General features: G+C 50.1%; 4 protein-coding genes across 4 annotated transcripts, besides 1 other annotated feature; all 4 read left to right on the top strand.

Moving 5' to 3' along the window:
• Positions 1-12,923: part of a sequence feature (contig 1.61 483..865047(-1)) that runs on past both edges of the window.
• Positions 765-3,194, top strand: ANIA_10459 (translation initiation factor eIF2B catalytic subunit epsilon). Its single transcript, XM_050611456.1, has 5 exons — positions 765-861; positions 918-974; positions 1,033-1,157; positions 1,224-2,398; positions 2,464-3,194. Exons 1-5 carry the CDS (start codon positions 781-783, stop codon positions 3,138-3,140), a joined length of 2,115 nt encoding a protein of 704 aa, XP_050467485.1. The 5' UTR covers positions 765-780; the 3' UTR covers positions 3,141-3,194.
• ANIA_03689 (RING finger protein) lies at positions 3,823-6,146 on the top strand. The gene is made up of 4 exons (XM_050611455.1): positions 3,823-4,484; positions 4,548-5,076; positions 5,142-6,028; positions 6,083-6,146. The coding sequence occupies exons 1-4, from the start codon at positions 4,394-4,396 to the stop codon at positions 6,109-6,111; spliced, it is 1,536 nt and encodes a 511-aa protein (XP_050467484.1). The 5' UTR covers positions 3,823-4,393; the 3' UTR covers positions 6,112-6,146.
• Positions 7,457-8,902, top strand: mrsA (putative mitochondrial carrier protein; the record flags this gene model as incomplete). The annotated part of the gene is made up of 9 exons (XM_050611454.1): positions 7,457-7,494; positions 7,549-7,570; positions 7,696-7,765; positions 7,830-7,909; positions 7,946-8,078; positions 8,150-8,242; positions 8,292-8,348; positions 8,406-8,425; positions 8,459-8,902. The coding sequence occupies 9 exons, from the start codon at positions 7,457-7,459 to the stop codon at positions 8,900-8,902; spliced, it is 957 nt and encodes a 318-aa protein (XP_050467483.1).
• Positions 9,893-12,427, top strand: ANIA_03691 (putative AAA family ATPase; the record flags this gene model as incomplete). Its single annotated transcript, XM_050611453.1, has 3 exons — positions 9,893-9,979; positions 10,037-12,140; positions 12,207-12,427. The coding sequence occupies 3 exons, from the start codon at positions 9,893-9,895 to the stop codon at positions 12,425-12,427; spliced, it is 2,412 nt and encodes an 803-aa protein (XP_050467482.1).

The raw sequence follows: 12,923 nt of genomic DNA, 5'->3' as shown, positions 1-12,923 counted from the left end.
GAGGGGTTCTGAGATGTTGGCTCCTGGCATTGAGGTTTGTTAGTGCGCCTTATTTGTACAGAATATTTTGAACGCCTGGTTTGCAGACGCATGCTTTTCTCTATTTTTCTGGCCAATAATCCCGTGAGATATCTGGCGATCTATTATCTGACCCAGTCACCTGGTTTCTTTGCGACGTCTGGACACATAGCTTTACCAGAATGATGACATATTCATTTCATCTTTACAACAGATAGAGCTTAATGTTCAGGGATAGGGCATGCTATTCTATCACGCAGATACACAGCTCAACGGCAAACAAAGCAACACTGGGATAGACAGACAATCTTGGAATGGCAGATATCTCATTCTGCTATGTTGCCCAGGTGGAATCTCCTTATGACCACATTAAACAACAAACCTGTCGAACCGGGATCGGCGAGCAAGGACCCTAGATTCAAGCCCGGGCCACCAGCGATGAACATTCTGATCTGATCCATGCAGATAACACAGGTCTAGACCTGCGCCCAGCTCCAGGAATCTCAATCCCCTTGAAGTCCACGAGGGTCCAGACCTTCAGCTGAATCTGGACCCGTTGAGGCTGGAACGAACCATGCACTTGCATGTGGCGGTGCGACACGGGCAATAATCATGTGATTTGACAGTAAGCAAACAAGACAAAACAAGCAAAACTGCCGGGCGGTGAGTCGCCGTTGAAAGTGGGATGATGGATGACTCCTAAGTGGTGGTGACTTTTTTTTTGTCGACCTCTCTGTTCGTTCTCACAGAAATCGCTTGCAAATGGCGCCAAAGAAAGGCGGCGGCTCCAATAAACCGCGTGGGAACGCGACTGAGGAGGTAGAGGAGACGTTGCAGGCTGTTGTATGTGGTCTCGAACCGCCGCACAAGCTGAATGCTAATACCTTCGCTTGGACTAGGTACTTGCGGATACGTTTGAGACCAGATTCGAGCCTTTTACTCTTGATAAGCCTCGGGTATGTTTGGTGATTACTACAAATAGTTCCTTTGTGGACTGACGCAACCTTTGTCCAGTGTCTTCTGCCGGTTGCGAACACTCCATTGATTGAATATACATTTGAGTTCCTGGCCAATGCCGGTGTTGAGGAGGTCTTTTTGTATGGAGGGGCGCACTCGGATCAGTTGGAGGGTTATATTAAGTATGTTTTGACTGGGAAATAGGGCAGGTAAATGGGAAGTGAGAGCTGGGCTGACCATATTCAAAGCGCTTCCAAATGGAGAGCGCCCTCTTCGCCATTCAAGCAGTTCACCTTCCTCAAATCCACATCAACCTCGGTTGGAGATGTCATGCGAGACCTCGACGGTAAACACTTGATTACTGGCGATTTCCTCGTCGTGAGCGGCGACGTTGTCAGCAACCTACCGATCGAAGGCGCCTTAGCGAAACACCGTGAACGCCGCCAAGCAGACAAGAATGCGATCATGACAATGATACTGCGCGAAGCTGGCAGAAATCATCGAACAAAGGCCTCGTCAGTATCGCCTGTTTTTGTGGTAGACCCGACCAAAGACCGCTGTTTGCATTACGAGGAGATTGATCACCACTCTCCTGAATCTTCTCGCCTGACTATTGACGCTGAGCTTATCACCACGTTCCCTGAAATTGATATTCGGCAAGACCTGATTGACTGTAACATTGACATCTGCACCCCAGACGTTTTGAGCTTGTGGTCCGACAGCTTCGATTACCAGACGCCGCGAAAGCAATTCCTCTACGGTGTTCTGAAAGATTATGAGCTGAACGGAAAGACCATTCACACACATATCATTGAGGACCATTACGTTGCCCGGGTTAGAAACCTGAAGGCGTATGATGCTGTTAGCAAGGATATCATATCTCGGTGGGCCTATCCTTTGTGTCCCGACACCAACTTACTTCCTGGCCACAACTACGAGCTTCGGAAGGGTACTCTTTACCAAGAACATGACGTGACGCTGGCCCGTTCGTGCGTTGTGGGCCGACGAACAGTCATTGGGCAAGGAACCAGCATTGCCGACAGGTCGACGGTGAAGGACACGGTACTTGGCCGAAATTGTAAGGTCGGAAAAGACGTCACTCTAGAGGGGGCATACGTCTGGGACAATGCAGTCATTGGGGATGGAACAACCATTCGCCATGCAATCATTGCGGATGATGTCGTGATCGGAAAGAACTGTACCATCGAACAAGGGGTCCTCGTTTCTTTCGGGGTAAAAATTGCGGACAATGTACTCGTCAACGAGGGCAGGCGGATAACAAATGCCACGCGAGAGGAAGATGACAACCCGCCGGTCAGCGATCCAAAAATTGTAGGCGAAGGGGGTGAGGGTTACGAATATGTGCCATACGATGAAGATGACGATGACGATGAAATAGCCAGCAACGCGTCGTCAGGATTGAGTACGTCCATGCTCCTTAATATCTACTCTCATTTTCCTGAACAAGAACTAACGTTATTTCTTTAGTTTACAATATGGCGAAACTCTCACTGTCTACTGACTCTATCTCGACACTATCCTCAGAGATTTCAGATTACGGCGGCTCCCGTTCTGGAAGCTTTGCAACTTCCGTGTCTGACGATGAAGACCAGGATTCACATTTCGTCCAAGACGCTGCAGCTAGTGTTTTCGACAGTTTACGAGACGGCGTCACATCTGATGTCGTGCAATTGGAACTGGTTAGTCTTCGCATGACGGCCAACGCATCCGATCACGAAGTTCGACGAGCCGTCACTTCAGCCTTTATGAAGCGTGTGGCGCAGTTGATGGAAGGTGGACAGGGAGCAAGGGACGCCGTCCACGATATCTTCAGCAAGTATCACGAAATCATTGAGCGTGCACTGTTTGACCGCGACACCGACGCGAAGCCTGATCAGGTGGACCTTCTGATTCAGTTCCAGCAAGATCTCGTCCACCGTCCCCGGGGTGAGACGGTGCTTCTGTTCCTGGCCAAGGAGCTGTATGAGTTGGAAGTTGTCGAAGAGGAGGCCTTAGAGCAATGGTGGGCAGACGAGCGGTCGACCAGTACCGAAGAGATGCGCAAAGTCCGAGCTCAGACGCAACAGTTCATTGACTGGCTTGCAGAAGCTGAGGAAGAGGAGAGCAGTGAGGAGGAAGAAGACGAAGAAAGTGATGACGAATGAGTTTGAGATATTGTGCTCGGTTAAAATAGAATACAATATAAAAAGCCTGCGACATCCATGACATGTCAGATCTTCATAAACCTCCTTTTAGTAGGAAATAAAGAACATATTACAAAGCGCGTACATATGTAGGATAGGAATGCACGGGTCACTTGATATATTCCGAAGCATATGGATAAGATTGGTCATATACACATTATTAGCACCTTGAGTTTTAGGATTCAGATGGCTTCCGTTCGCTGCCTACGATGGGACCTGATAGAAAAATGTACCTGCGACTCGTTCGGATACAAGCAAAAAAAGGACTTAAAGAATTCAACTTGTACCTTCACAGGAAATTAGCGACCTATGTCAGTGTTGCCTGCTGCCTATGATAGGCAGAGAGTACACTGGGCTTGGCCTGCCTCTTCTTTTCTTAGTGTGGACAATAATGCTGAATGAAGCCACCAGCTTGCGCTTCGTGGAGACATTGAATTGAGAGCGCTCAATGACACTCTAGGTTTAGCACGGCTCCATTCGAATCATTGACGACTCCTGCGGATTTTCAATCCACGAGCAGTGCCTCCTGTTCCCCACATTTCCGCGTGAGCCCAGAAGGCTTCACCTGGCGAATGACTAAGGCGCGGGCGCAGGCTGAGCGCTGGTGACACAATCTGATTCACGAGATTGACACCTCCCCTCTGATCTCTCTCTCAACTCTTGATAAGGACAAACATTCAAGAAGAGTCAACGAGCGATTAACTCCCGAAAGCTTCCCTTCTCCTTTCCTGATTTTCTCGCCCTAGTAAGCCTCTTAGGCTTCCACCCCCTGCCACTTAGGCTACCACAGCACTATCATTGGCAACTTGTGACGTGTGTTGTTGTACCGGGGTAAAAAAGGGTCAGGTCTCGACATAAATATCGGGGCCGCGCTTTTTTCTGCCCGTGTTCAGCACATACGGCTTAGAGGCGTCACCTTCACCACGCCTCCAACTACGAGAAAGCGCAAGGCGGCCCTGGCGGCGTCTCCCACTTCTACTACCGCCACCCAATCTTGCAGCCGCTCACGAGCCGCCACCACAACCACCGCGGATTCATTTTTGGACATTCCTGATAGCGGAAGCGCTCGCAAGAGGCAGAAAAAGACTAGGAAACAGTGCCCTGATTCTGCTGCCGAGTTGACTTCAACGAACTCATTCAACTTCGAGAGGGAGGTGTCGGAATCTCCGGCGAAGGTCGAAGCGTCTGAATTTGTTACCTCAACGTCAACAACTATGGAGTCTGATGATGATTTCATGAGTGTTGCATCGAGTGCGGATGATTTCCTGGGCACTCAGGGTAGCGATGATGAAAGCTTAGGAGATGGTAAGATGTCCGTGGGTTTTTGCGGAACTTGGTTGCTGACTTGGGCTTTGTCGCTTCAATCAGATTTCGGCGACGACTTCGACGGTGGGTTTTCCAAAGACAAAGATATATTTTCGAATACGCGGAAACCATATGAGGTGGACTTCAAAGTCCTTAGCCCGGAAGATATCGAACGTGAACAGAATTTGCAGATCAACGAAGTCTCATCAATACTCGGGCTGCCCCCAGAGTCGTCGGCAATTTTGTTGCGATTTGGCCGTTGGAATCGGGAAAAACTGATCGAGTCGTACATGGACCACCCGGAATTAACACTGGAGGAAGCAGGCCTCGGAACCAATTTCGAGTCAACACCGAAGACTGAAGTGGTACCGGGTTTCACATGTGATATCTGTTGCGAGGATGGTGATGATCTTGAGACCTATGCGATGCGCTGTGGGCATCGATTCTGTGTTGACTGTTACCGACACTATCTCGCGCAGAAGATCCGGGAAGAAGGAGAGGCCGCGAGGATACAGTGTCCGGGTAATGACTGCCACATGATTGTCGATTCAAAGTCGTTAAGCTTACTGGTTACGGACGATCTCAAGGACAGGTTAGTCTTCCTTATTACTTGACTGCCTATATGTTCGCTGGCATATCAACTAATTTCGGGGCCAGATATCAAACGTTATTAACGCGAACTTACGTTGATGACAAGGAGAATCTGAAGTGGTGCCCGGCTCCAAATTGCGAGTATGCAGTCGATTGCCACGTCAAGCAGCGTGAGTTACATCGCATTGTACCCACAGTGCAATGTGGTTGTAAGCACTACTTTTGCTTCGGGTGCACTCTGAACGACCACCAGCCTTCCCCATGTAGACTAGTCAAAATGTGGCTTCAAAAGTGCGAGGATGATTCGGAGACAGCCAACTGGATTTCAGCAAACACTAAGGAATGCCCTAAGTGCCATTCAACAATAGAGAAAAACGGCGGGTGCAACCACATGACGTGCCGCAAATGCAAGCACGAGTTCTGCTGGATGTGTATGGGCCTATGGTCGGAGCATGGCACGAGCTGGTATAATTGCAATAGGTTTGAGGAAAAGTCAGGCGCCGAGGCTCGGACTGAACAGGCTCGTTCCCGAGCGTCTTTGGAGCGCTACCTACACTACTACAACCGATACGCCAACCATGAGCAGTCCGCCAAACTGGACAAGGACTTGTATCTGAAAACGGAGAAGAAGATGACGAGTCTGCAGTCTCAGTCAGGCCTCTCCTGGATTGAAGTGCAGTTCCTCGATACGGCGTCGCAGGCACTGCAGCAATGCCGACAAACACTGAAATGGACGTACGCCTTTGCGTACTACCTGGCCCGAAACAACCTGACGGAGATTTTCGAGGATAACCAGAAGGATTTGGAGATGGCGGTGGAGAGCCTCAGCGAGATGTTTGAGAAGCCGGTGGGAGAACTGGCGAATCTCAAGGTCGACATCTTAGACAAGACAGCATACTGCAACAAGCGGCGAGTCATCCTGCTGAGCGACACAGCAGAGAATCTGAAGAACGGTATGTTCGGCGCATTGTCTTCCTTAGATTCTTCCAACTAACAGACCTGGCTAGGGGTTTGGCAATTCAATGTTGAATGGTAGACCTAGAGTCGTATAGATTTAGCGAGCATGCTTGATTATCTGTTGAAGGCAAGGACAGATGGGAGTCTGCGGTTAATTATGGATATCTTGGCCGATCCAGGTCGGTAAATGGGTACTAGGGAACTGGATCGGGACGGGAGGGGATGGGATTTAACACTTTTTTTTTTTTAACGACGTACATGACGAGCAGCACATTACAGCGAGATCTGGATCTGGTTTGCATTTCATCGCAGGGCGTTGCCTACTATTCCCCACATTATGAAGCTTATCTATACTGGAAGGAGAGTGCATATCCTTTCACGGGTGTATCAATATGCATCTTTATGTCATCCATCTTTCCGTCTCGCCTCAGCACTTACGGAATAAGAAAGTGGCTGCCTGCCTATCGTGGGTAGCGAAGTACGAGTAGTTGCCACTAGTTCTATGCTTGGGCTTACGTAGCACTACTGGATTAGTATGCTGGGGGCATTGTGTTCCCATCAGATAAGGCCAAGAGCTGTTAGTCGGCTCCGCGGCGTAACCTGTACCTCCGCGGTTCGGAGGTTACGAGCATACCGGAATGGCAGGTAGATTAGAACTGCAGCTCCGTCATCGGACGGACCTCGGTGTAAAATCAGTTCCCATCGGTTGTTAGTCATGGGTCATTCAGGCTTGGGCTGATTCAGCTTGAAATCTCGAGTTTTATCTTTTTGAAGTATATTTTCATTATGAGGTCTATGGATTTAAATTTAATAAGCGGAATTGAGATTGTAGCTGTATGTAGAGCGTAGTTGGGGTAGCCCATCTGATAATTTTTGACGCAAGATCTGATAGCGAACAACTCGTTTTTTGAGCTTCAAGATCACCTGGATAAGAAATTAAATTAAAGCAGGGTGGCCTAATTAGACAATCAAGTCTCACGGGACTAGTGCCCTTCTAGAAGAACTAATTATTATTTGAGCAGCTTCGTTTGCGCTCCGATCACGACTAAGACCGACTGCCAAACTCGGGAATAACCAGTCAAGACAACTCTGCCAATCTTCAGAAAAATATCATCGCCTCGGATCTTCTCCTCCTCACATTTCTCCTCTCTCGTCCTCTCTCCGTTGCTGTCCTGTTTGTTGCTGTGCTACGACCGGACTGACTTCACGTCGCTCCCGCCTCCACACTTTTTTCTTGCTAGACGGGTTCGGTCCCTGGCGGAGTTCCGTTTTTCTTCGGCATATTCAAAACCCAAGCTCGCTCACCACCACGCCGGCCCTCGTCTTCGTTCTCCCTCGCCCTCGAATCTCCTCTCACTCCCTCTTCCCCCTCCTTTCCTCTTCGCTCCTCTTGCGGCCACGGCTGCTAGAGCTCTGCTAGCTCGATGGCGGCTCCCGAACAAGTACCGGGGCAAGAATATGAGTAAGTTATGCGGAGCTTGCTTTTTCATCTCTGGGTTTCTCTTTATCTCCGAAGGGCGTCCCGAATATTCCGAGCGGTCTGCTTGGAAGATTCATGGATCTCGCGTTTGGATTCTACCTGTTCAGCTGACACTCGTTTTTTCCCTGCTCTCCGCGGAAATCTGGACTGGCAGGGCAGACGCTAACTGCGACATGTTGATAGCTACGAAGCCCTTCCCTCAAACTATGGCCTCGGTCGGAATATGCTAGCTGGCGCTTTCGCTGGAATTGCAGTATGTTGCCTGGCAATTGAAATTATACCTGGCGTTGTGATGGGATTGCTGACATTTGGCATAGGAGCATGCGGTCATGTACCCGGTGGACTTGCTGAAGGTAGACCAATTGGCCTTATTACGCATTCTTGTTACTTGTGCGGCGTGCGGATGGCTAATCATTGACTTCTCCGACAACAGACTCGCATGCAAGTCTTGCATCCCACCACCGGAGGTCTCTATACAGGGTTGACGCATGCGGTTTCCACAATTTACCGAATTGAAGGGTGGCGGACACTGTGGAAGGGCGTATCGAGCGTGATTGTCGGTGCTGGTAAGCAGACGAGGCCAAGGTCGATACGATTGGCGCATCCTACGGGCTAACTTTTGGGCTCTACTTTTTAGGCCCCGCGCATGCTGTCTATTTCGGTACATATGAGGTTGTTAAGGAGATGGCTGGTGGTAATGTGGATGATGGACACCATCCATTGGCGGCCGGTAAGACTGTAACTTACAACTTTACGGAGAAAATGCTGACTATTTCAAGCAATGAGTGGTGCGGCGGCGACAATTGCTAGCGATGCCCTGATGAACCCTTTCGATGGTGAGTTTTGACAACGCGTGCGACTATTAAAAAGAGAGCTTTTTCTCACATAAGCAGTAATCAAACAACGAATGCAGGTACACGGCTCCATACACAAAACCATCTTCCAGTGCGCCAAGTCTGTCTACAAGACTGAAGGTTTCCATGCTTTCTACGTCTCCTATCCCACGACCCTCTGCATGACGGTTCCCTTTACAGCTACTCAGTTTGTCGCCTACGAATCCATCTCCAAGGTTATGAACCCGTCTGGGGATTACGATCCCTTCACGCATTGCATTGCTGGTGGTCTTGCTGGTGCTGTTGCGGCTGGTATCACTACGCCGCTTGACGTGGTGAAGACTCTACTGCAGACCCGTGGCCTCGCGCAGAATGAGGAGATTCGCGCGGTCAAGGGACTATTCGGCGCCGCGACCGTCATCAAGCGCCAATTCGGTTGGAGAGGATTCTTGCGCGGTGCTCGCCCCCGGATCATCTCCACGATGCCCAGCACTGCCATTTGCTGGACTTCGTACGAAATGGCCAAGGCTTATTTCAAGCGCCAGGTGGACAACTAGGCCGGGCCAAAGTGTTCAGGCCCGATCGCACGAATACGCTATGCATATGCTCCGACTAATTCTGCGGTGAACCCCTCGACTAACCAACACTCCCAACATCCGTAAATACGAAACAAAACAAATCCGACCGACTTGAATGCACTTGGAGAAAAGTATGAATGCGAACAACAGGAACCCCCATGATTAGTGCGAGGAGTGACATGCCAGCATAGTTTCGACGCTGATCTTCCTTTCTCACCATGTGTATACTCGATGTTCTATTCCCGGGCGAGGCATTGCGAACGACTAGTGGCTTGATTACATCCGTTTGATTACATCCGTTGTGGTGCGCTTGTTGACTGCGATGTGGGCTTGACCTCTTTGTCGCCTCTTTCCTTTGATCTTGGATCGGTGCCAGCTCTGGCGCGATGTACCCGGTACTTGACTTTTTTGGCGTTGGGACACAGGGAGGAAATGCTCGGGAAAATTCATTTCTCTTTCCATTTCATCTATTCCTATTTATTTGCGCATCTGTTTGTTTTGGATTGTGAATCATGTACTGATAGACATACGAGATGGCGGTGACCGGTCACCCGGGAGGCGGACTGGCTGGACGATATATCCAGATAATCATTATACAGGAGGAATATGAACTACTTCCTGGCCCACTGTTAAACGTATAAATAGCTGACACTGTCTCGCTCTATCCATGGTTGCTTAATCAGCTCCAGTAACGACGTCACGAGGGAAAAAAGTGCCGATTCGCCGTCTTCGTCGTCCGACCAACTGAACTCTGGGATGGACCCTCCAAGTCCATCCATGATTCAGATCCAAGTTCCGAATTTCACACACTCTTCTCAATCGTCTCCATTTTACCTGCAGCCATTTGCGTTTCCTCGCTCTCTCAATTCGCTCCTTCTTCCCCGTCTTCTCACGCATGGCGGTGTCGCTGGCTGGCCCTGCATTATTTCTTTCTCCGTGACTTAATTTCCATAACCCATTCTGCGAATGATGCGCCCTAAGCCAGTGTCGTCGCTGCAAAAGACCTATGACGACTGTTATTTGATGTGCTCGACGGCTGTCTACTTCGAGGGTCAGGTCTGTGATCTCAGCCCCGCTCCTGACGGTCATTTACTGACGTAGTGGCTCTCTCAGAATAATGAAGATGAAGCCTTGAGATCTTGGCGATCCGCCTTGGAAACTATTTACTACCACAACGCCTACCGGCTCCCCGCGAGTTACACCCCGAGTACTGAAACCGAACGGGCTCTGCAAGAATCCATTCGTCAACTAGAACTTCAATGTCGTGAGCGGGTTGACCTCCTAGACGCGCTTCGCGAGAGCAGAAAAGAACAGGATAAGGATAAAGATAAAGACAAGGGCAGGGACCCGTCGAGTTTGAGGAAGTTGAGGTCCCCGCCGACGCTGCGGCCGCGATATAACACCAACCCTAATCCAGGTTGGATAGGGGATGGGACTGTTCCAGCTGTGGGATATACCGACCTGTCGAAACCTCCTGCCATTCCCACACGGCCTTTGCCTGGTTCTACCGTAGCCGCCGCCGTTGCATCTGATCAGCCATCGTCTCCGAACCGCCCCACGACCGCCAGGACGACGTCGCAAACCTCTACTAGGTCTACTTCCCGCACTCCTAGTCCCGATCGCCGGAAGATGCCGTCCATGCCGTCCACTTTACGCGATCCAACTCTCAAGAGAAAGAAGAAGGATACTTCGCGTCGGAAAGATTTGCGTCCGGTTGCAGCCTCCCAGGCGGCGGGTCTCGCCTGGGGCTCTATCTCGCGCACTCCTTCTTCTGAGAAGACTGTGAGCGGTGCTGCAGTGGCGTCCTCGCGGCAGAGTATCTCGAATGACTCAAACACAAGGAAAGATTTTGATGACCCGCGAAATGACCTACCTTCGCCAAGAAGTCTTTATCATTCTGATAAAGCGAGCAGCGATGCCGCGTTGGCATCCGTCCGTCCTAAAATGTCCGAGCAGAAGTACTCCGACTCGATTCGAGGAATTCCTCGCGCCCATTCTGGAGATGCCCAGCTCCGGAGAAGGTCCCCGGTGAAGGAGAGCCCATCCTCAACACCCAAGGCTCCGAAACTAAGGCACCGTGATTCTACGGAACACCGACCAACCTCTGGCAGTCGACCTCGACAATCACCTTCGAAAATGGTCAGTGACCCTCCGACAAGGCCCCCTTCGAAGCCAGCCGTCAAACCCAAACCCATAACATTAAAAGCGCCACAATCATTGTCATCTGGGACTTATTCAAGTTCCGGAAACACAACCCCACAGCCACGAGATACTGTACGGGACCCAGATCGAGATATAGTCCGTGGTTTAGATAAAATAAATATCGCAGGAAGCCCTGTGCGACGAAAACCAAATCCCGAGACCAAGCGCCCCATTACACCACCTTTCAGTGACCTGGATTCGCAAGGACGTAAGTCGGCTGAAGATGCAGATGCAGTCGATGCAGAAGATGTGGACGAAGACGTCGAGGACGACTCATTCATGGAAATTTTGAAGAAGCTACCAAAAGGTGTAGACGTGAACGCCGCGCGCCAGGTCCTTAATGATATCGTTGTTCGCGGAGACGAAGTCCATTGGGACGATATTGCCGGGTTAGAGGGCGCAAAAAAGGCATTGAAAGAAGCCGTGGTATACCCATTCCTCCGACCAGACCTCTTCTCCGGGCTCCGTGAACCAGCTCGAGGTATGTTACTCTTCGGACCTCCAGGAACTGGAAAGACGATGCTTGCACGGGCAGTTGCGACGGAGTCCAAGTCAACATTTTTCTCTGTATCAGCATCGACGCTCACATCAAAATGGCATGGCGAGAGTGAAAAGCTTGTGCGAGCTTTGTTCGGCCTGGCAAAGTCATTAGCACCCTCCATAATCTTCGTTGACGAAATTGACTCGCTCCTTTCATCGCGTTCGTCAGGGACGGAGAATGAGGCGTCGCGCCGATCAAAAACCGAATTTCTCATTCAATGGTCTGACCTCCAGCGTGCCGCAGCTGGGCGCGAGCAACCAGTAAAGTCGGGTGACGCCAGCCGTGTTCTCGTTCTAGCAGCCACGAACATGCCGTGGGATATTGACGAAGCCGCGCGCCGCCGCTTTGTCCGCCGCCAGTACATACCTCTTCCGGAGCATCATGTTCGGGAACAGCAACTGCGCAGATTACTGAGCCATCAAGTACATGACCTTAGTGACGAGGATATTGAGGTTCTCGTTCATGTTACAGAAGGTATGTATCAGTTTTGTCGTCTCCTATAAAACAGAAAGAAAAGACTAACCAGGCGTTGATGGACAGGCTTCTCAGGCTCCGACATCACTGCTCTCGCTAAAGACGCCGCCATGGGGCCTCTCCGTAACCTCGGCGAGGCTCTCCTCCACACACCAATGGATCAAATTCGCCCTATATGCTTCGCTGACTTTGAAGCTAGTCTCCTTTCTATCAGACCCAGTGTTAGTAAAGAGGGTCTGCGCGCGTATGAGGATTGGGCGAGGCAGTTTGGCGAGCGAGCGGGCTAGGTGCTGCATCTTCTGCCTATCCGTCTCTGTCATGTCGTTCCTTTTCGCTCGGGTTTGTATTTATTCTGAATTGCGCTGGTACTGGGGTTCGGGATGCATAGACATTACGGGGTTTGTTGGTCAACGGGAGGATACTTTGTTTGCTCTGTATCTTTTCTTTTGGCGTCAGATGTGGACTACTAAAACCTAACAAACCAAATACCTACTGTCGTACTTTATTGATTACCTCTTATTATGTTTTTTTCCGGCGTATTGCCAATTGGGGTCTGAGGCTTTACTGCATATGCTGACAGAATCCGGTAAAGGAATGTGAGATGAGCTCCGCTGCTTCCACTTGCTTTTTCTTCTCCCTTCGTGTAAGTGGGTATGAATGTAGTCAGACTTATAAATGACGAGAAGTCACTAAGAGAGTACCAGTCATATATGTGGTAAGCAGAAAGCGCAACTCGAATGTAAACGGAAGAACGGTATATAGCTACATACAAGATGCATGGGT

The sequence above is a fragment of the Aspergillus nidulans genome, chromosome II (assembly GCF_000011425.1).
Source record: "Aspergillus nidulans FGSC A4 chromosome II".
In the NCBI taxonomy this organism is placed as follows: domain Eukaryota; kingdom Fungi; phylum Ascomycota; class Eurotiomycetes; order Eurotiales; family Aspergillaceae; genus Aspergillus; species Aspergillus nidulans.
Note: the sequence above shows the minus strand (reverse complement) of the source record. Positions and strands in the feature narration are given on the sequence as shown.